The 24,639-nt window shown below is 40.4% G+C and overlaps 1 protein-coding gene across 2 annotated transcripts in view; it reads right to left on the reverse strand.

Moving 5' to 3' along the window:
- Positions 1–24,639, reverse strand: part of VGLL4 (vestigial like family member 4) — a 153,871-nt gene that overhangs the window by 125,932 nt on the left and 3,300 nt on the right. For both annotated transcript variants that reach the window (XM_030569685.1, XM_030569687.1), the window contains exon 2: positions 19,108–19,184. In XM_030569685.1, the coding sequence (XP_030425545.1) occupies positions 19,108–19,171 (64 nt within the window). In that variant the 5' untranslated portion in view covers positions 19,172–19,184. The remainder of the gene's footprint in view (positions 1–19,107; positions 19,185–24,639) is intronic.

Genomic DNA, 24,639 nt, shown 5'->3' on the forward strand with positions numbered 1-24,639 from the left:
AAATAAAACAAAAAGAGATGGAGATAAAAGAAAAGGAAGAAAGCCTCAAACTGGCAGCCTTCCAAAGAGAACAGGCAGCCCAAGAGGCAGCACACAAAAGAAAACTAGAAGAAGAAGAGGTGGCCCACCGCCGAGAAATGGAAAAGCACCAAAAAGAAATGGAAAAGCACCAAAAAGAAATGGAAAAACAACAAAAAGAAATGGAAAAACAACAAAAAGAGAATGAAGAGAAGGAAAAACAGAGAAAACATGAACTGGAGATGGCAAAAGCTGGGCTGCATGTGCCAGCCAACCCTAACAACCCGGCGCCAATTATTGCTCCACAGCACAGGAAATTTCCCACCTACAAGGCAGGTGATGACACCGAGGCCTTCTTGGAAAATTTTGAAAGAGCCTGTCTTGGGTACAGCATCCCCGAAGACCAGTACATGGTAGAATTAAGGCCACACCTCAGTGGACCTTTAGCAGAGGTGGCAGCTGAAATGCCTAAGCAGCAAATGAATGACTATAAACTTTTTCAAACCAAGGCCAGATACAGGATGGGGATAACCCCAGATCATGCCCGTCGGCGCTTCAGAACCCAAAAGTGGAAACCAGAGGTGTCATTTCCCAAACACGCCTACTACATTGCAAAAAACTATGAGGCCTGGTTAACAGGAAACAACATTCAAACCTTGGAAGAAGTGAACCTCCTCATACAAATGGAGCAGTTCTTGGATGGTGTTCCTGAAGACATCACACGGTACATACAAGATAGAAATCCCAAAACTATCGCTGAGGCGGGGGAGATTGGAGCCAAATGGATGGAACTGGCAGAAAGCAAAAAGCTACTGTCAAGGGGAACGATTACCCCAGGGGGCACACAGACCATAAACCCTACAACCGAGGACAGCCAAAGACCCTCCATACCACCCAAGTAAAGCCACAGATACCCTACTCTTCAACCTCACCAGTCTCCAGTAACTCACCTCGGCCCAGTGACCCATCAGATGGAAGATGCTTTAAGTGTAATGAACCGGGACATATCAAGGCCAACTGTCCCAAGAACACCATGCGAGTGCAATTCATTACACCACCATCACACCAAAGATCCCCAGGCCCGGATGCCTCTCAAATACCCTTGGAGCGAAGGGAAAATTTGAGAGTGGGCGGAAAAAAGGTTACTGCGTGGAGAGACACGGGGGCACAAGTGTCAGCTATCCACCAATCCTTCGTTGACCCCAAATTCATCAACCCAAAGGCCAAAGTTACAATTTACCCCTTCATGTCACAAGCTGTAGACTTGCCTACAGCTCAACTGCCTGTCCAGTACAAAGGCTGGTCAGGAATGTGGACTTTTGCAGTCTATGACAATTATCCTATCCCCATGCTACTGGGGGAAGACTTGGCCAACCAGGTGAGGCGGGCCAAGAGAGTGGGAATGGTTACCCGTAGCCAAACCAGGCAAGCTTCCAGACCCATTCCTGTTCCTGAGCCGTCCACAGAGGCCCCGTCTGTGTTACCAGAGACCCAAACAGAGGTAGTGGACCCGGATTCCATGCCTACCACTGAAACAGCCACAGCACCTCCAGTCCCAGGCCCGGAACTGGAACAGCAACCAGCACCAGCAAGTGCAACCACATCTTCAAACTCAACGCCAGAGGGCATCAGCGAGCCAAAACTGGCAGAAGCAAAAAACAGCCATACCCAAAAGGCTCAGCCAGAGCCTGAAATACCCTCAGGTGCACCAGCGGAGAGCGGTTCACCAGCAACGGAAACAACCCCATCACCTACATCGCTTCCAGAGGGACCAAGCCCAAGTCCACAGTCTGAGGAAGAACTGGTGACCCCAGCCTCAAGGGAACAGTTCCAGGCTGAGCAGGAAGCAGATGACAGCCTTCAGAAAGCGTGGGCGGCGGCACGGAGCACCCCACCGCCTCTCAGCTCTTCTAATCGATCCCGGTTTGTTATAGACCAAGGACTTTTATACAAGGAAATTCTTTCTGGTGGACACCGGGAAGAATGGCAGCCGCAAAAACAGTTGGTGGTTCCAACTAAGTACCGGGAGAAGCTCTTAAGCTTAGCCCATGATCATCCCAGTGGCCATGCTGGGGTGAACCGAACCAAGGACCGGTTGGGGAAGTCCTTCCACTGGGAGGGGATGGGCAAGGACGTTGCCAAGTATGTCCGGTCTTGTGAGGTATGCCAAAGAGTGGGAAAGCCTCAAGACCAGGTCAAGGCCCCTCTCCAGCCACTCCCCATAATTGAGGTCCCATTTCAGCGAGTAGCTGTGGATATTCTGGGCCCTTTCCCAAAAAAGACGCCCAGAGGAAAGCAGTACGTACTGACTTTAGTGGACTTTGCTACCCGATGGCCAGAAGCAGTAGCTCTAGGCAACACCAGGGCTAACACTGTGTGCCTGGCCCTAACAGACATCTTTGCCAGGGTAGGTTGGCCCTCTGACATCCTTACAGATTCAGGGTCTAATTTCCTGGCAGGGACCATGGAAAAACTGTGGGAAACTCATGGGGTGAATCACTTGGTTGCCACCCCGTACCACCATCAAACCAATGGCCTGGTGGAAAGGTTCAATGGAACTTTGGGGGCCATGATAAGAAAATTCATCAACGAATTCTCCAATAATTGGGACCTAGTGTTGCAGCAGTTGCTGTTTGCCTACAGGGCTGTACCACATCCCAGTTTAGGGTTTTCACCATTTGAACTTGTGTATGGTCACGAGGTTAAGGGGCCATTACAGTTGGTGAAGCAGCAATGGGAGGGGTTTACGCCTTCTCCAGGAACTAACATTCTGGACTTTGTAAGCAACCTACAAAGCACCCTCCGACACTCTTTAGCCCTTGCTAGAGAGAACCTAAAGGATGCTCAAGAAGAGCAAAAGGCCTGGTATGACAGACATGCCAGAGAACGTTCCTTCAAGGTAGGAGACCAGGTTATGGTCTTGAAGGCGCAACAGGCCCATAAGATGGAAGCATCATGGGAAGGGCCATTCACGGTCCAAGAGCGCCTGGGAGCTGTAAACTACCTCATAGCATTTCCCAATTCCTCACTAAAGCCTAAAGTGTACCATGTTAATTCTCTCAAGCCTTTCTATTCCAGAGACTTACAGGTTTGTCAGTTTACAGTCCAGGGAGATGATGCTGAGTGGCCTGACGGTGTCTACTACGACGGAAAAAAAGACGGTGGCGTGGAAGAGGTGAACCTCTCAACCACCCTGGAACGTCTGCAGCGGCAACAAATCAAGGAGCTGTGCACTAGCTTCGCCCCATTGTTCTCAGCCACCCCAGGACGGACTGAACGAGCATACCACTCCATTGATACAGGTAATGCTCACCCAATCAGAACCCCACCCTACCGGGTGTCTCCTCATGCCCAAGCTGCTATAGAACGGGAGATCCAGAACATGCTACAGATGGGTATAATCCGCTCATCTACCAGTGCATGGGCATCTCCAGTGGTTCTGGTACCCAAACCAGATGGGGAAATACGCTTCTGCGTGGACTACCGTAAGCTAAATGCTGTAACTCGTCCGGACAACTATCCAATGCCACGTACCGATGAGCTATTGGAGAAGTTGGGACGTGCCCAGTTCATCTCTACAATAGACTTAACCAAGGGGTACTGGCAAGTACCGCTAGATGAACCTGCCAAGGAGAGGTCAGCATTCGTCACCCATACGGGGGTGTATGAATTCAATGTCCTTCCTTTCGGCCTTCGAAATGCACCCGCCACCTTCCAGAGGCTGGTAGACGGTCTACTAGCTGGACTGGGAGAATTTGCAGTTGCCTACCTCGATGATGTGGCCATTTTTTCAGACTCCTGGCCCGAACACCTACTCCACCTGGAAAAGGTCTTTGAGCGCATCAGGCAGGCAGGACTAACTGTTAAGGCCAAAAAGTGTCAAATAGGCCAAAACAGAGTGACTTACCTGGGGCACCAGGTGGGTCGAGGAACCATAAACCCCCTACAGGCCAAAGTGGATGCTATCCAAAAGTGGCCTGTCCCAAGGTCAAAAAAACAGGTCCAATCCTTCTTAGGCTTGGCCGGATACTACAGGCGATTTGTACCACACTACAGCCAAATCGCTGCCCCATTGACCGACCTAACCAAAAAGACCCAGCCAAATGCCGTTAAGTGGACTGATGAGTGTCAAAAAGCCTTTACCCAGCTTAAGGCAACGCTCATGTCGGACCCTGTGCTCAGGGCCCCGGACTTTGACAAGCCATTCCTAGTAACCACGGATGCATCTGAGCGTGGTATAGGAGCAGTGCTCATGCAGGAAGCAACAGATCACAACTTCCATCCTGTCGTGTTTCTCAGCAAGAAACTGTCTGAGAGGGAAAGTCACTGGTCAGTCAGTGAAAAGGAATGCTATGCCATTGTGTACGCCCTGGAAAAGCTACGCCCATATGTTTGGGGACGGCGGTTCCAACTACAAACTGACCATGCTGCACTAAAGTGGCTTCATACTGCCAAGGGGAACAACAAGAAACTTCTTCGTTGGAGTTTAGCTCTCCAAGATTTTGATTTTGAAATTCAACACATCACAGGAGCTTCTAACAAAGTTGCTGATGCACTCTCCCGTGAGAGTTTCCCAGAATCCAGTAGTTAAAAAGTGTTCTTAAAATGTAAAAGTCTGTTAGTTATATACTTAGTAGTATATGTAAAGGTGCATGTGTTGTATTAATCTGTTTATTTTCAAGTTCTAGAAGGAAATTGCCGCCAGTGAGCTTCCCCACTGTCTGCAATTTGGGGGGCGTGTCATAAACAGATAGCTAAGGGTTAATGTCTCTTTCACCTGAAACACCTGACCAGAGAACCAATCAGGAAACTGGATTTTTTCAACTTGGGGTGGAGGGAATTGTGTCTCTGAGTCTTTTGTCTGCTTGCCTGCTGTCTCTGAGCTTTGGAGAAGTAGTTCTATTTTCTAGTCTTCTGTTTCTAAGTGTAAGGACAAAGAGATCAGATAGTAAGTTCTATGGTTTCTTTTCTTTGGTATTTGCATGAATGTAAGTGCTGAAGTGCTTTGATTTGTATTCTTTTTGAATAAGGCTGTTTATTCAATATTCTTTTAAGCAATTGACCCTGTGTTGTATCATCTTAATACAGAGAGAACATTTGTATTTTTTCTTTCTTTTTATATAAAGCTTTCTTTTAAGACCTGTTGGAGTTTTTCTTTACTTCAGGGAAATTAAGTCTGTACTCACCAGGGAATTGGTGGGAGGAAGAAATCAGGGGAGAGCTGTGTGTTGGATTGCTAGCCTGATTTGGCATTTCCTCTGGGTGAAGAGGAAAGTGCTTTTGTTCCAGGATTGGGAACGGAGAGGGGGACTCACTCTGCGTAGTTTCACAGAGCTTGTGTCTGTGTATCTCTCCAGGAGCACCTGGAGAGGGGAAGGGAATCAGGATTATCTCCCTTTGTTGTGAGACTCAAGGGATTTGGGTCTTGTGGTCCCCAGGGAAGGTTTTTTCAGGGGGACCAGAGTGCCCCAAAACACACTAATTTTTTGGGTGGTGGCAGCAGTACCAGGTCCAAGCTGGTAACTAAGCTTGGAGGTTTTCATGCTAACCCCCAAATTTTGGACGCTAAGGTCCAGAATCTGGGAATAAGGTTATGTCAGTGACAAAATCTGCAGATGATACAAAACTACTAAAGATAGTCAAGTCCCAAGCAGACCATGAAGCGTTATAAAAGGATCTCTTAAAACTGGGTGACTGGGCAACAAAATGGCAGATGAAATTCAGTGTTGATAAATGCAAAGTACACATTGGAAAACATAATCCCAACTATGCATATAAAATGATGGGGTCTAAATTAGCTGTTACCACTCAAGCAAGAGATCTTGGAGTCATTGTGGATAGTTCCCTGAAAACATTGACTTAATGTGCAGCGGCAGCCAAAAAAAAATTAAAAAAATATTGTGAATCATTAATAAAGGAATAGATAAGAAGATAGAAAATATCATATTGCCTCTATATAAATCCATGGTACGCCCACATCTTGAATACTGCATGCAGATGTGGTCACCCCATCTCAAAAAAAAGATATATTGGAATTGGAAAAGGTTCAGAAAAGGGCAACAAAAATGATTAGGGGTATGGAACGGCTTCCATATTAGGAGAGATTAATAAAACTGGGACTTTTCAGCTTAGAAAAGAGACGACTAAGGGGAGATTTGGTACAGTTCTACAAAATCACGACTGGTGTGGAGAAAGTAAATAAGGAAGTGTTATTTACTCCTTCTCATAATACAAGAACTAGAGATCATCAAATGAAATGAATATGCAGCAGGTTTAAAACAGACAAAAGTAAGTATTTTTCACACAACACACAGTCAACCTGTGGAGCTCCTTGCCAGAGAATGTTGTAAAGACCAAGACTATAACAGCGTTAAAAAAAGAACTAGATAAATTCAAGAAGGATAGGTCCATCAATGGCTATTAGTCAGGATGGGCAGGGATGGTGTCCCTACAAAAAACCTGTCTAAAGATAGTTTTAATTAAAATACATTATCGCTCAAAGATCTCTCATCATGGAATAGGAATTATAAATTATAATTCTATAATATGAGACAAGATATTCATGGATTGTTTAAGAAAAGTTTTGTAAACGAGTTCCAATAGTTCATGGATTAGGGACCCAACCTTATGGGGTTTCAGGGGCGTCTGTATAGATTATTTAGGTTAATCTTACTATCTATCCAACGGGACTCAGTGCTCAGCCTAGATCAGGGGTCTCAAACTCAAATGACCACAAGGGCCACATGAGGACTAGTACATTGGCCCAAGGGCCGCATCACTGACACCCGACCCCGAATACCCCGAGCCCCATTCCACCCCTTCCATGAGGCCTTTCCCCGCCTCTTCCCACCCCACCCTGCCCTCATTCCAACCCCTTCCCCAAGTCCCCGCCCATGCCCCACATCTTCTCCACCTCCTCCCCTGAGTGCGTGGCTCCCTGCTCCCTCCGTCCCTCCTGCAAAGTGTTAAGCGCCACCAAACAGCTGTTTGCGGTGGGAAGCGCCTAGAGGTAGGCAGAGAAGTGGGGATGCGGCATACTGGGGCGGGGAGGCGGGAGGAGGGGCAGCAGGTGAGGGGAGCTTGGCGGCCACAGGAAATAACTCGGAAGGGGAGGGGGCATGGGGAGCTTGGCAGGCCGCAGCAAATAACTCCACGGGCAGCGTGTTTTAGACCCCTGGTCTAGAAGAAACCATTAGAGATGCTTAGTTTTGCAGTTCTTAAACTGTGGATCCAGAGAGAACATGCTTGTTAACCGCAAAAATGTTTTTAAATAAATAATATAGAGAGATGAGAAATAACAGACCTCAACCCTATTGTCCCTCTGCAAATTTGTGTACACAGAGTCAACCCCTTACCTCTCTCTAAAAGTGCAAAGTTTCAAAAAGTTCAATGAATAGAAGATTGTTGCGGGCAGAATATTTCTGGATAAGGAGAAGTAGTCTGGAGATAAATGAGAGAAGGGAGGGACAGGCAGTAGAAACAAAAGTGAAACTGTTTGAGAAGCATATTCCAGAAGTCTTGAGGTCTTTCTGCGTGTAGCCTTCATTGATTTCAGATCTACCAGACCACTCTCTCACTAGAAGGGAAAACCTATAATGACAGCAGGCCGTAAGAGAGACCCAGTTTGGGAATAAGAACCATTCAAGAAATATATGTTTGTTGATGTTGTTTTAATGAAAATCACACCAGTGAACTGGTGGAAGTCACTTAAGCACTTGGATTCAGAGACTGTTGAAGTGATAATCGCACTTTTAACAGCAGTAACTTCTTCTGCTGGTGCAGAAAGAATATCTTCTTCCTTTGGACTAATTCATTCCAAATTGAGAAATCATTTGGGACCTGAAAAAGCAGGGAGCTTGTTTTTCTTTTCCAGATTATGAACAAATGGGAAAATTAAGGTGAAGACGACTGAGTTAGCTGCAGAAACCAATATTTTAAGTTTCTCATATTGTCCTGGCTGACACAGTCAATTTAATTTTTTTTAATATTTAACTATCTTAGTTAAAAACAATTTTAACAAACCTGATTTTAAAAAACTTGAATGTTAACCTAAATTCAAAAATTTGTATGCTTGTTTTGTTAAAATATGTTTGCTGCTGAAGAAAAAAATCCAGATTAGATAATGTTGTTGTTTTAGTTAAATAAAACAATGTAATTGTCTTTCTGGTGATGTTCTCCTCCTAATACAGCATGGCAAGAGAATCCTCCAAATATTAATGATTAACCTGTTGAACTGGAGATATTTATGAAATCATTGGGAGGTGAACTATCTGTTTCAATCACCTTTGGTAAATTAAATAACCAGTTACTCACTTTCTGATATAGCTGTAAAACTAATCTGAAAAGTTTTCAAAATAAATCTCTTAAAAATGTATAGTGTGTACCTTCTAAAAATGAAACCTACATCTATCTCTGAGTTGTGAAGAATATTAAGATTCTAACAACCAACAAGAATGCACTTTTAAGTAGAAATCCATGATTAATTTGAGTCTTGCTGACTAGTGATTTAAATCATGAGTTAAATCAAATCCATCCTAGTTGTTTCACAGGCAGGAGCGTGTACAATTTTATCCTTCTCATTCTTTCAAGAAGGCAAAATGGAATGAGAGAGACTGCTTGGTTCATAAAGACTGGGAGAAAATGTGACTCTGGTTTAATCAGCACCTTATAATGATGAAATGTGAGGGTTCCCTGCGTGCCTGAGCTTGTTGGTCTCTGGATGAAAAGATGGCAACTAAACATTGTAGTTTTAAGTAAGGCATTTCTTGGATGGTTCTCTTACAGACTCAGGAGGAACATCCTAATGATGTTTACTACTTAACTCAGCTCACAGAGGCCCAAAGAAAAGACAGAATCTCTAGTTTAGCTTGATAAATGTCCTGAAAAAACTGGAACCTACCCTACCACCATGACAGAGGTGAACACTGCCCTCCCACAAATCCAACTTTATCCCTCACAATCCCCATGGCCATGATCTGAGTCATCCCAGCACCGTGGGCCCTGAAGGCTGCCATGAAAATAGACATAAGTCAGAGGTTTAAAACTGGCTGTGGAAGTAGACTGCTCACATGATGTTACCACTTGTGAAAGTAGAATGAATTATACTGTAAAAATAAGAATGGATTATAAAAATGTTTTATGTTCCTGTAAGCAGAAATAAGGAGTGTTGAAATATAGTTCTCAGGAAGAGAAACATTAAAGTACGAAACAATGGGTCCACTTAAGCTAATGGTGGAACATTAACTGGAGACTGGTAAAAGTTAGTAAGGAAATTAACTATGTATGTCTAGCCTTAGGTAAACTTGTCAGTTCTACTGTCTTTGTCCTCATTAAGTTAGCGCCCTTTTATCTGTATAAATAAGGTAGTGTGGGTCTTGTATGGTGCTCCTATTATCTGGGTGTATTAGCAAAGTGCTTTGCTAATAAAACAGAGTGGTCTGACAAATTGTGAGTCCTGAGTCTAACTTTGACACACTCTAACAACTCTGTGGACTTTGTGAAGTAGAGTGATCTATTGGATAGGGCCCTGGACTGGGAGGCAGAAGACTCTTAAATACTACTTCCAGCTCTCCCACTACCTTGCTGTGTGACATTGGCCAAGTCACTTCACCTCCCCTCCTACCCTATCTCTATCTTGTCTCTTTCGAGCAGGGACTCTCTCTCCCTGCTGTACAGTACTAAGCACAATGGGTCCGGATATCAGCTGAGGGCTCTAGCCTCAATTAAATCATAATCATATTCATACTGGAGGCACAATGCACAAACGAAATGCACAAAGACTGTGGTGCGTTGAAAGTTACTGCTTTTTAAAAGAGCATTATTAGCTGCAGGAGATGAGGGATTTAGCATGAGGCAAATATTCAAGTGTAAATGCTGTCAACAAGAAAACATTTACACTTGAATGTGCACTGCACATTTAACAAAGGAACGTATACTAGAGCACCTATTTGCATAAGCAACTCCAAGTTTTCTCTAACTTCTCTTTAATTGAAGAACTATATAGAACAATAAAACCAGATAAGCACATTTTATGAGACAGAAAACTGAAGTAACCTTTTTCAACTATAAAGTATGTCTGCAATTCTTTCCATTTATTTCCTTATTGCAAGTTTTGCTACTTTGTTCATGTATTTGCAAGATAAAAATTACAGATAGCAAATTACAAATTCTTATTCTGCGGGAAATTTTAGTAATCCCGTATCAAATAATACAATGGGGTGAAGCATTTGTTCTCTTTAATTCACACATGTATAACTCCCACTGATTCTACTGGGAGTTACGTAAGCCTGCCAAGGAGAGAACAAACACAAACTCTGTGACAAAATTATATTTTATTCCTTCATTGTAAGTATGTGTGCGCTTTTTTTTCTTTTAAGGAAAAGATCGTCTTACATTAAAAGTAACCTTGAGGGCTCTTTTTTGAACTAGTTTAACTTATTTAGTTAAATCTATCCCCTATTGTGGACACTTTTAAAATCAGCTTCACTCAAGTCAGTTGCAACCCAAGTGCTTGCCCACACGGTACTGGTAAAGAGCCCCAGAGGGGCGTGTTTTTTAAAGTATTCTAACATGTTGTGCTCTAACTGCAATGGGTACATTTTAAAAAAGTACCCAACTCAGTTCACATAGAATTAGGTTGATGCAAACTCGGTACCTTTTAGGGAGCATCTGCTCAGCACGTTAGTGCACTTTACAAATTACATCTCTCTGGAGTGCTTTTCCATTCAGTATAGACAAGCCCCAAGACACTGAGCATATTTAAGACACTCTTAAACCAATTCAAGAGTGTGTGCACACTAGGGCATTGCACCAATTTAACTAAAATGTTTTCCAAGCCATTTTCTTTAAATCAGTCCAGCACTGTACATGGATCAGCTCTTAGACTCACTAATATTTCAGTTTTAGCAACATAGATAAAATGAAAAAAGCAAATGACTAAAAATTTGCTATGAATAATTAAAAGATAATTGCTTTCCAACACAATTTAGTCATATTATTGTCTGGTTCTACTACTAAAAAGAAGTGATCTGAGAAAAAAATGTGATGAAAAAAAGTACAGGATGCTGTCCTAAATGTTTCACTGTTACACTGACAATCAAATAAGTGACTTGGAATGTCCAGCTAGTGAAATCCTTTTGTGAAGCTGTCCGCCTGCAAGTTCTTCCTTATTATAAACTACATCAATTTCACACCAGTAATTCCATAAACATTACACTTCAAAATGAAAAGTTAGCAAAGGAGCAATAACTACCAGGTTCGGGTTATTTTTGTTTGATTAGTTTTTTTTTAAAAACAGGTTTATTTGCATAACCAGTACTACCGAGTCATTTTATTGCACGGAACCTAATTTGCAAATCAGTTACAACATAGTAATAAAACAAAATTATATTTGATAATGTTTCTACTATAATAACGACCAAACAATTGCAAGTGAATGTGCATACGCAACTATTTCAAGAAGCCTTATCTCTGAAACACTCAAAAATAGAAAAGCTCACTCTGTTGCAATTATTGTTGAAATTCTTACACAGCCTACTTCCAGCACTAAACAGCTGCTCAAAAGTAACATTGACTTTCAGCGTCCTTTCTCTCTTGCCTTTGGCAACCAGAGATTAGCGACAAGACTGCAAGGTGATTGGTTGGTAATGACATCATCTTATTGTTTTCTTTCAAGTGGAATAAAGGACTTGGGGTACAGATAAGCCAACAATAAATTCAGTAGGAGATGCATCTCTGTGCCCTCTGCCTTAATTACTATGTCTTCTAGAAGATAATTTCTGTTTATAGTATAAACGCCTATTTTATTTAGCTAATGTCATCCTCTCCCCTTGCTTTTTTTTTTTAAAGTCCCAATCCACTGTAAAAGAGGTCTATATACCACTGTGCTTACGTCACAGTGGAAATATTTGCAAATACAATTACCTTGGTCATTTATCCCTCCACAATTCATCATTTTCATGACTCAGGTATATTTGTTTAATAAATATGCTTTGATAGAAAGAAGTGTTTTGCATGTCAGAATGATTTAAACTAGTAGCTGTTAAAATAACTGCCAGCATATATGATCTAACCAAAAAGGGCTGACACTTTTAACAGTACTGCAAACACAGTAAAGTGCAAACACATTACTATAAAGTTCAACTTTATTGACATAGGTGCAACTGCAAAAGAGTCAGTCAGATTTGTTTAAGGACACTAATAACAATCCTGGGAAATCTAAACAACTACATGCAATAGTTCTTTAAACTATTTTACTAGTTCAATATAGGCCCCAATTCTCAATACACTAAATCCCCTTTACATCACTCTAGCACAGTGTTTCCCAGACTTGAGACGCTACTTGTGTAGGGAAAGCCCCTGGCGGACTGAGCTGGTTTATCTGCTGCATCCACAGGTTGGGCCGATCGCGGCTCCCACTGGCCGCAGTTCGCTGCTTCGGGCCAATGGGAGCTGCAGGAAGTGGTGGCCAGTAAGTCCCTTGGCCCGCGCTGCTTCCAGCAGCTCCCGTTGGCCTGGAGCAGCAAACCACAGCCAGTGGGAGCAGCAATCAGCCAGACCTGCGAACGGGGCAGGTAAACAAACCGGCTCAGCCCGCCAGGTGCTTTCCCTACACAAGTAGCGTCTCAAGTTTGGGAAACACTGCTCTAGCGGTCTAAAGACGTTTTAAAGTGGGCGTACAGTGGTATTAAAGGGCCTCACTATAAATAAGAATCAGGCCTATAGTGCCCTTACAACTTTCCTGCTCATCCTTCCTTGTGTTGCATCTTAGATTGTAACTGATGGACCAAATGCTAACGAAAGACTAGGAAATAAACATTTTTAACGTGGTTAAACCTCCCATGAAGCTGAATTTCCGTACTAAGCAAAAACATGTTCTTGGCTTATTGTAAATCTCCCAAAATGTCATTAAATAAAATCTTTTCCCTGAGAGGGAGGGGGAGGGAGAAAAGAAAAACAAAGAAAAAACTTCAGTGGGTGAACCTTCCTGCAGAATGGTTATTACACAGCAGACACAGCTCATTTTTTTACTGACACCAGTACTGACACTCTCTATCACACCAGGTCCCCAAAAAGAATTGAACAGCTGTAGCAATTGCTTTCCCTTGCAGATATGAAGATCAGTATCCTCACAGAACTCATTTCCCCCCAAATGATTTCTTGTAAATTATTTTTCCACTAGAGCAAACAAGTAAAGTGAGTTGCATACATCTGGAAAACCAGTATTTTAACATTTGTTTCATCTGGCCATTAAGGAGAGCTGTGAGAAGCTGTATGAAGATCTGTTTCTGCTTCATAAAAGCATCAAGCTAGTTGAAATGCTGATCTGTAATTTTAAATGTGCCAATGGCCTCAGAATCTGTATATGGTTCTTAAGTGAAAGTGAAATAAAAATGATAGACAGGTATAGATGGGATGAGGAAGCTCCAATAATTTGACCTTGATTATGCTTGAAGTAGAGGCATAAGAAGTCAAAGCTATTTTTGCTTTTTAAAAAAATTACTATGCATTACACACATGCATGCATGTATTTCTCTCTGCAAAATCAAATAGTTAGAGGAGAAAGTAAGAAAAAGATCAGAGGAATTTTAATTGCCTACAGTGGAAAACTGCCCAGAAGGCAAGCAATTTTGCATGAGTCTAGCTAAGATGAATAGTGTCTTTAATTCCTCAGACAATTTTATTTGCCCCATTTGGCATACCAGGTATGTGGTCAGTCAGCTGTTTTCCAGGATTATACAACAAACTGATCAAATAAGAGTACCTGATTGATGTGCAGTAAAATTACTTTTATGAACAGGTTTATTTCTTCACTGGCATGTAATGAACAGCTATTTGATAATTGTTATTGCCACTTCTATACAGTATTATAGGGCTATATTTCATTTGTTCTCCCTTTGTAAGCAAAATTAAATCTTGAGCATAGAAGCCAGTATTTGTCAGTTACACACAATTATATTCCAGCACTAAAGCAAAACTAAAGAATCAATTTCTGGCAAGAACATGTTTCAGGAAAGATAACACATTTGGAATCCCTGTTCAAAATTGGGAAATGGGAAACTAAATGTGACATAGTTCATTTGTCAACGACACAAAACAAAAATGAAAAAAGGAACCTATTAGACCAGGGGTTTGCAACCTTTCAGAAGTGATATGCCAAGTCTTCATTTATTCACTCTAATTTAAGGTTTCGCGTGCCAGTAATACATTTTAACCTTTTTAGAAGGCCTATTTCTGTAAGTCTATAATATATAATTAAACTATTGTTGTATGTAAAGTAAATAAGGTTTCAAAATGTTTAAGAAGCTTCATTTAAAATTTAATTAAAATGCAGAGCCCTCCGGACCAGTGGCCAGGACCTGGGCAGTGTGTCACTGAAAATCAGCTTGTGTGCCGTCTTTGGCACCTGTGCCATAAGTTGCCTACCCCTGTTTTAGACTCTACACCAATGAACCATCAGTAAAGAAGCCGTGAGTTAGTAGATACATTATAAAAATAATTTTAACAAATAAAAAAGCAGTGATTTAGTCAGCCCTATGAATAACTAGAAAACTTGATTTAAGAAAAAATAAAAAAAGATTCCATTCAGAGCCAATCTTCACTGTAACAAACACACTACAGATTTTCCATTACTTATAAATATTCAGTACAGAGCACTGGTGCAGTGTAGATGTGTTAACCAATCACAATATTGTTTATTTTTTGTGGCACACCAGGGATAAGTTAGGCACTTTACTGACAAGCATGAAGATAAGGGGCCAAATTCAGAGTATGTTCAGTGGTGTAATTCCTCACACTCAGACTAACTTACACCTAACAACACCCTTTCAGCAATATTTAAGGAAGTCTGAGTAAATTACGGACAGAAAAATGAGGTGAACATGTAAGTGAAAGTGGCTCGTTATAGCTATTTACGCCATCCTACTAGAAATTTTTTCTTGGTACATTCTCCTCCTTTGGTCCCTTGATATGCAAGTTTCACCCACTAAGACTTCCTTTCACTCAGTGGGTCAAATTCAGAGGTGACGCAAGTGCTATGTTGTAAAAGGGGTATAAAACTCAATACGTCTAATTGGTACCCTAGGAGAACAAATTAGTGCAAGGAACACTGAAGAAGCCAAAGTGTAAGTAATGTCACTTTAGACTTCTTACCAAACTCCAGCCCAAGATTCCGGCCCCACAGAATTGAAAATCCAAACCACAGCATCTGCCTAAGTAGGTGTTGAACCAACATAGATATAACTCAAACTTTAAGGAATTCACATTTATAAAGTTCATACAAAAGCATCCAATGAAAACTGCGTTAAAGCTTCTGCACTTTCTAGAAGTGTGCAAGTTACTTCAGAAGATCAACCAGCTAACTCAAAAACATTGTTAAGATAATTTTCTCAAGACTCTTGCTGCTGTTTAATTCACCACTAGTAGGCAAGAACTACTGCCTAATTTCTTTGATGTACCTGACGTTTTTGAAAGTTACACTGTTTAAATATTTTTTGGCAAGGACAAATGGTATTGGCCCAAGAAGGCATCCCAATATGATGGGGTGGATTAAAAAAAGTGTTATCTTTGTAATGTAAGGAGATGAAGAATCAAGATAAATTAATATTATATACTAAGACCCAAGACAAAAACATTAGACCAAACTTCTGTGATACTGAGTTTGCGTGATCTTGATCGTTTGTGAACACCTCAAGTCCCCAAGCCTTCTGAGCTGCATATTGGCAGTGATTTTATTTTCAGTTGTAATTATTTTAATGACCTCATTAGAATCGGTAAAGCTTTGTTTCAGTTAACAAAGAGAACCAGCCTTCACTTTTCAGAAGAAAAATACGTGGATTAATGCAATAAAAATACATGGATTAATGCAATAAAAATACAATTACAAGACAGAAAAAGAAAAGTTTTATTCATCTCACAAGGTGATGTCATAATGAGGGGTCTGAGCATTCTATGATTTGACAGCAGGACTTGTTAGAGACCGCCAGCTACACACAAAAGCTATTTAAAATCTAGAACACCAGATTCTCTTGTCAGCATCTGCTTAGGCTAGTGTCAGTGCTCAGCATTAGGACCAATGGTCAGATGCTGACCAGTCTCACATTGTACAGTAAAACCTCAGAGTTATGAACACCAGAGTTACAAACTGACCAGTCAACCACACACCTCATTTTAAACTGGAAGTATGCAATCAGGCAGCAGCGGAGATAGACGAAAAAAAATTCAAAAGCAAATTCAGTACAGTACTGTTAAACTACTAAAAAAAAAAAATATAGGGAAAGCAGCATTTTTCTTCTGCCTAGTAAAGTTTCAAAGCTGTATTAAGCCAATGTTCAGCTGCAAATTTTTGAAAGAACCACCATAATGATTTGTTCAGACTCAGAACATTTCAGAATTACGAACAACCTCCATTCCCTTAGTGTTTGTAACGCTGAGGTTCTACTGTAATACCACCACATGCTCTACTAAAAACAAAGTTACTAAACCAGTGGGGAGAACAATCTGTCAGTGCGGCTATTACTTGGCATATTCAAAATGCCCTTCTAAATCCAGTCATGCTACACTTTATGATTCTATTTTTAATCTTCCCTGTATGAATGGCAACACAGCCACCTACGATTAGCAACTGACATCCTTTATGGTGTTAACATCAGGTACTCATGTTAAAGAAGTAGTCAAAAGAAAATCAAGGGCTAATAGCTAAATAATGCAGACTACATTTGTGCGTGTGACGTCAATATACTTTATGACAACCCCTTTAGTGAATCCACATCACAAAACAAACCCAAGTCGTCAACTACAGAGGCTCATGTGCGTGGATTCTTCATTTCTGGAAACATTCTAATGGGTCACAGTATGATTCTTCGACATTAGACACACAGGCACAAAGATCAAAATTAGGTTCTCTTGGAATTCCACAACTGACTTCACATTTTGAAGACACAGAATTATGAGTGTTAACATGTTATCAGCAAAGCAGAGTTCACTGAAAATTATTTTAGCCTTTGTGAAGGAACTAGCTTTGAAGGATTGCAGAGTTTCAGGAGCCATGATCAGAATTTATCATCAACAGCCACAAAAAGTACCTTGCTTCAGTAATGACGTGGCTTTTATAGTAAAAATCCATATTTCAAAATTGGAGAGTCTTTGAATTATCTATTTCTGTAAGTGTTCCATTGTTTATTTCAAAAATAATATAATTAATTAAATGAGGATGAGGTCAGGATTATAAAAACACCTATACTACTAAGAAGAGGTTTCATAGTTCAAACTAAGTTTCTGGACCAGACCCTTATCTTCAAGGGAGTTAAACTGCTAATTTAAGACATCTGAAGGTATTGCCCAGTGTGTAAAGAACAGGGTTAAATATGCCTCTATAGAACACTGAATTCCATTTCTGCAGAGATACGGTTGAATTTATGGAATGTCAAAATACGACTGTCAAGGGACAAGGTGAAGGCTACAAAATATTAATGAGGTACAATTTACATGTGTATATTTTAAAACATGTTATATTCTATGAAAACAAATGAGAAAGTGAGGGGAGATATTTATATGCTATTTTTTCTTTCATGTATTTCCATCTTCCTCCCATCCCCTCATTTTGGAGCCAAATCATTTTTGATGCAAGTTGCCAGTGTCTCTCAGTTTTGTGTTATTCACATATATGAAAAATTGCTTTAGACAGTTAATTATTTTGCTTTTGTTTACTTGCATTCTAACACATATTAACACATACTTTTTTAATAGTTATATCAAGATCACTTTGCTTGACAGTGGAATACTTTCTGGAAGCAGATTTAAAAAAAAAAATCCACAAAAATCATCATTTAATGGTTACCTAAGTCTAAATACACATACTGCACCTCCTTTGTGTTCTTTGTCTACTTTTCAGTTTTCATTGCTAGAAAAAGATTTTTTTTACATTTATTTATTTATTTTTTTTACAAACATTAAGTTTGAAGTTTTCTAGACCATGAGTTCTTAACCTGAGGGTCACGTACACCATCCCTTTTTATGGTAGGGTGTCCTGAATTTTATTTTTCCCCCCTGCTGTAACACAGGACATTGGTATGGAAAAGATGCAAAGCACTGACCTTGACAAATGATCAATCACACTAAACAATGTCAGTTGTGCAGTAATCTTTTTTTTTTAACAAACAAGTTTTACAAAACCCCTATATGCACCTAGCAGAATCTCAAATGCACCCTTGTGTCAAGCATCCAATTGATAAATGGGTCCCTACTTCAGGTAGCATGATCTTCAGAGAAGAAACCATTTATTTATACTTAACCTACAATACAAAATTCCAAAGTAAATGCAATTAAACCTGCAGTCAAATCAATGCATTGTGGAATAGGCCACTGTACACTTTTTATAGCTCTTCCAAGCTTAACAGAGATAATCTCTCTGCTTTTTGTCAACCACTATCTTTAGCTTGAATTTTGAAGTGCTTTTAAGAAGAGTCAATCTGATATAAAAGGTAAGTTGGAGAGTAGATAAAATATTATTTCACTACATTACAAAAAAAATCTTTTGACTTTTATCTTAAAGCAGTAAGCAGTGAATATTGGCAGATATTAAGTATAATAGTGATAAGTGGTTTTTAAACACTGAAAAGGAAGTTTTGTGGCCCATCTTCATTGGCTGAGTACCTATGAGCTTCTTAGGGGATGGACCTAATATACACCAGGGATGAAAGAGTCCTTAGTTTGTCAAGGACTCCATGTCAATTTCCTACCAAAGAGCAGAAAGAGGTACATGCTCCTCTGAATCCTTGAGCACATACCAAAAATCAGAAATGTTTGGTTTCCTGGACACCAGAAGTTAAAAATGCATTGTTCAGTTTTTCCTTTTGGGAGACTATGAAGTCACTCATGAAGAGTGCCTAAGGGATTTCAGAGCACAAGTCCCAGTTGTACACTTAAATTCCAGTGGCACTTTTGAAATTTTCCCCTCTATAAACCTTAGATACAGCAAACTGAGAAAGACTAATTAATCCAACACATAAACTGAGATCCAGTATGCAAAAGTAAATTGGCTACACCAAAATAATGGCAGAGATGAAGCACAGAATTAAATTTTAGACTTACGTTTCTCATCATCAGCATGTACTAGAGATGCTGCTCTTGACAAAACATCCAATGGAGTCTCCATTCCTGGCAGGATCCTGTAATATAAAAGAGCCAGGTTTTCTAAGAGTTTCATAAAATTATGTTTATAAGAAGAGGTGAGAAGTTGTTTTGTCATTAGATAACAAATCTGTAACTCCCTATCATATAAACAACAAACACCACCATATAAACTACTGTAAGACAGGGAAAAGGAAACATCGCTTTCAGAAACATTATACCATCACATATAGAATAAATAAGGCTGGCTTCAATTATATATTAATACCAGGGAACAGCCACCATTTTATTAACATGAACACAATCATAAGGACACATGCCTTTTACTTCAAGGTGCCTCTGCTCAGGGAATCTGAGTTCCATCCCTGTGAGGTAGGCAACTATAATTATCTTCATTTTACAGATGGAGAATTTGAGGTACAGAAAAGTTAAGTGACTTACTTGCCTAATATCAAACCAAGTCTGTGGCAGAACTGAAATAGACCCAAGGTCTCCTGAATCCCATTCCTGTGCTTTACCCACAAGATCATCCTTCCACACATCCAGTCCAGATGTGACTGCATTTCAGTACTAGGGGAAGTGATACGCACATCTATGCTTTGGGTGAAACTTGACAGTGATCCTGTCCATCTCTCCTCACTCTTTCCCAAACCCTCTCTTTTATCCTTTCTCCTGTGATCTTTTAAAAGTCATACAACCAAACAAGCAACCTAGTATCTAAACAGTCCGTCATCCTGCCAGCTGGGCATTTATGCAAGTGTCAGGTTCTGCAGAAGAGTGAAATACCTTATGACCGAAAAAAAAAATCAAAAAGGAACTGGAGAAAAGAACCAAAGAAGTCAGATGTTTGCTGCCCTCTGAACACTTCAACATTAAGTTCACACTGGATTGCTTTTTGTGGCCCTTTCTTCCTCCCGCTGCCTTCCTCCCATCCCAGTCAACCGCAACATAAAAAATTAAAAGACGCAATTTGTTTGAAGAAGGGAAAAAAAGTTAATAGGTCCAATCATTTACAGAAGTTTTACATCAGTGTGGCTCCACTGACATCAATGGAATTAGACCCCTAATTCACACTTGTCCAAGTGAAAGAGGAACACATCCAAAGATGGGAAGCCACCAAGACATTTTTATTCTATCAAAGATATATTTAAAAAATAAAGTCATCTACCAATTAATATTGAGAATATGTACAGTTGTATAATCAGATCAGAAATTTTGTATTTCCCTCTTTCGATGTTACTTTCATAAATATACACTGATATAAATCTTCAGCGCACAAGCCAACATTCAGTGTATGGGGATTTCCTTAACTGCCTTCTGCAGAGCTTCCTGCAGCTGAATAGATGGCCCCCTGGACTGACCTGGTATGGCAATTCTTATATTCCTTTAAAAGGTAAGATTGAAAATTCCTAAATTTAATCTGCAAATTCCTTGTGGAAGGAACCTGTGTACTTTATAAGTACTGTGATGTACCTGCCTAGCACGACTGTGAACACGTAAAATAGTACTTCTAGATACACACAGATTAATACAGTCCATCCAACAGAAATATTATGAAAAAACCTGTTAACGTTTCACTTTAAACAACTCAATATTAGAAGTGTCTTCAAATTGAAGAAAGTTTCAATATAAATAAAACACAGAGGTATGAAAGAGAAAACTAACATGTGATTAAGACAGTTATCAATTAAAAGAGTTCATTCACAAGCCAGCTGTAGATAACAGCTCCGTTTTTAATAAGAGGGCAGGCAGCAGTACTAAGTAAACAAAAGGAGAGTAAAAAGTCCAGGCTGTTAACAATTCCTATTGATTTTTCAGAAAGAGTGTGATCCCATTGCAAGAACCCTTTTATATTAAAATATCATTTCCAATCCTGATCAAAGCAGGGGGGTGGCAGCAAGCAAAATCTCAGACACATGTATACAGGCTTAACCACAAACATGTATTGGGGAGTAGTTTTCCCTGACTTTACTAATAAATCTCTCTGCTCTCCCACTCCCTGCCTAAATAATGTCAAAGACTATAAAAACCAACCTAAAGTTTTTAAAGTATTAAGGGAAGGAGTGGGAAGGAAAACGCTTTCTGTTATAAATATTTACTTTTTAAAGCCTCTAGTACGTATTTTCAATGGAAGCGTCAGAGTCCAGTCCTGCCCCCACTGATTTCACAGGAAGGAGGAAAATATCTGAAAACAACTAAGTACACTAGTTTAAAATGAAGAAATGGATTCTCATCCTCTAGAGAGGGTGAGAGTGAGGGCAAGGCTGGGATAACTCGGTGGTTTGAGCATTGGCCTGCTAAACTCAAGGTTGTGAGTTCAGTCCTTGAGGGGGCTACACTTTGCCATCACACTTTGGCAGTACTTTGTATATAGTCAATTTCTCTCTTTCTGCTCTGTCAGTCTGTGTGTCTCAATCACACAACAAAGGGGAAAAAACACTCTGATAGATTAAAAAAAGTGTGATTGTAAAACTATAAAAATTAGCAAGGTGACTCAGGACCATATGTAAAGCTACTTTCAATTTTTTATATACATCAGCTAGACTTCATGACAATGACCCACAGACACATCACATTCAAACCTCACAGTTTAAACTTCACATTCCTCAGATTTATAATTTGTACTCATCCATATGACACTCACCAGTAAATAATCTGATGACTAAACTACCATGGCTGTTAAATGTAAAAGATAAAGTGTCTGAGGTGTGACGGGATTCCAAATTCTTCATAATGAAGGAGCTGTAGAATTCAGTAGACAGATTCTGAGACTTTTTCAAGGCTACATATCATCAGTTAGGGCCTGGTTCTCATTCAGTTCTCACTGTAACCTGAATTACTACCATCTTTTTGGCTGAATGTATGCTTGAAAGAATTTTAGTGGCCTATGTGAAATAAGCTGGTGATCTCTCCAGAGCCTAACGTAGTGGATGACAATGAGATGTCACTTTTACTGAGAGTTTGTTCTGTGAAACCAAAGAGCAAATGGGCATGGAAATGTGAATACTACCCTCTTTCCTCCCAGAGATGGTCCCCCCAAGTCAAGGTTGAGACACGTTGGCACATTCCTACATTCAGTGGGAAACATTTTTTTAATTGTTGTTTTCTCTCAATGTCAGCTAGATCAATACATTTTCAGCATTCAATCACACTTTTCTGGAAGTGGAAGATACAACTAAGTATGCTTTTCCTGATTTTTTTCATAAAGGCAGTAAATTTGGCTTCAGAAATGCTCAGCAATAAATGAGGCATCCTCGTGAATCATATATGAATGATTCGGATTCCGTAGCAAATCACTCTCAATTTAAATATTTAATAAAACTGAATGGGTAATAACTGATGGCTGATTTTAGGCCAATAATTTCCCATTTTCCTTGCATTGTTTTTTCCCCACTACAACATTTATCATCTCTCCCCCTCTTCCAACACTAATCAATGCCATGACAGATTAAACTATTACTACAGCACATAAACAATTAAAAGAAAGTTAACCAGATTGATCAAATTATCAACAATTCTATCTAATGAATCCATCAGACAGATCAATTTCTGGGAGTAAGCAATGGCTCCTTGTAAGTCACCTTGGTGGGTAAATGTCATGTAAAATATTAGGATCAAGTATGTTTTTTTTACAATGTACATTACCATTTCTGGTGTTTGAACAAAATAAATATACAGATAACATTTTGACAATGTGTGTTCCAGATTATAGACTAGACCTTCTAACCTGGTATTCATGTGGTCACTGGATAGATACCTAAGACCCTCTTGGTTCTTTGCAAGTTAATTAATATAAAATTAGAAGATGAGACATGTACATTTTAATAACTAACATTCGTAATTCTTGTGCTGGACCAGAAATGCCCTAATGGTGCAATTCATCAGTTACACAATCCCTTGTATTTAAGCTTCTCAATTTGTCTTGCATCATTTTCTTCTTTTGATGTGCATGTTCCCCCTTTAATAAGGTAACTTTTTTAAAAGGAAACTATTAAGAACTAAGCCAACAAAAACAACGTAATTCAAAGTAAAGCTGAAATTCCATTCTTATAGTGCCCTATTTTTGCAAGATATTGCAGCTCACTTTCTGTAACATAATGCACTGATCTGACCCCTGCAATACATAGTCACAACAAGGTGAATTTAAAAACTCTTTCTTAGTAGGGAACTTTCAACTTTATTGGAAAGCAATTTACTTAGCCTTCCCATTTTTTCCAAATGTATTTTATTTGCTATTTATCAAAGGTATGCATGTTTAAAGAAGAAAGTCCTCAAACCTCTGGGCCCTGCTTTTCTTATTTGATCCTACAACACAGTCTGAAAGGTCTGATTACACTAAGAAATTCACCAAACTCTACCAGCTCTCTATTAGCCACGCTTGAAACCCATTTGGACTCATCTACACTACCACTTAAACTGCTTTCAGGTCCACATGTTTTAGTTCAGTGCCATAGTGCAGATGCTTCCACCATTGACTGAAGGGATTTTTCCACTGATGCAAGTAATCCACTGCTCCAAGCACTGACCTAGCCATATCTACACTGGGGGTTAGGTTGGCTTAATCTATGCCCTCAGGGTGTGAATTCACACCCTCTGATTGATGTAGCTAGACTGATCTACATTTTAAGTATAGATCAAGGCTCAGTGCTAAGAATCACTGACATCATCTGGTCAAATTTCCTTAGGTAGATGGATGTATAGTCTACTGAGTGCCTAACAGAATCAGATCTAGAATGCTGCGTTTATGACCTCCAATATTTTCCATGCCAACAGACTGATCCCAAATGCAGGTTTGGGATTTCATTAATGGACTGATCAAAAAGAGAAGCTAGAATAAAAAAAACTTCTTAACAACAAATTTCCTCAACAGCAGGCAAAAAGGAAAATATAGGCCAAGAAAATTTGTAGAGAAATGTTATACATTTTAAGACTAGAAGGACCATTATGGCCAGATTTGATAGATTCTAGGGCCAAAGAGGCCATTAATCTAACCTCCTGCATAATAAAGGTAGGCCATAGAATTTCATCCAGTTTCCCAGTACTGGTTCTCAAACTGGGAGTCGCGATCTGGTTATGCAGGAGGTCGCGAGCCCTGACCTCAGCGTGCAGCTATAAGCTGCGAGCCCTGACTCCTGCGCCAGGCTGTGAGCCCCGACCGCGACACATGGCTGCGAGCCCCAACTCCTGTGTGGAGCTGCGGAACTGCAAGCCCTGACCTGGGCGCGTGGCTGCGCCCCCCGAACCCAGCGCCAGGCTGTGAACCCCGACCCCAACAGGGACGCATGGCTGCAAGACCCGACCCTGGTGGACGGCTGCGAGCCCTGACCCCGAGCTGCAAACCCCGACTCCAGTGCCAGGCTGAGCCCCGACCCCAACCCTGGACAGGAGCAGGGCTGTGAGCTCCGAGCAGGCACGAGGCAGCGAGCCCTGACTCTGACCCCCCATGGGGCTGTAAGCCCCAACTTCAACCCTGGCCAGAAGCAGGGCTGTGAG

This window comes from Gopherus evgoodei, chromosome 7, assembly GCF_007399415.2.
Source record: "Gopherus evgoodei ecotype Sinaloan lineage chromosome 7, rGopEvg1_v1.p, whole genome shotgun sequence".
NCBI lineage: Eukaryota > Metazoa > Chordata > Testudines > Testudinidae > Gopherus > Gopherus evgoodei.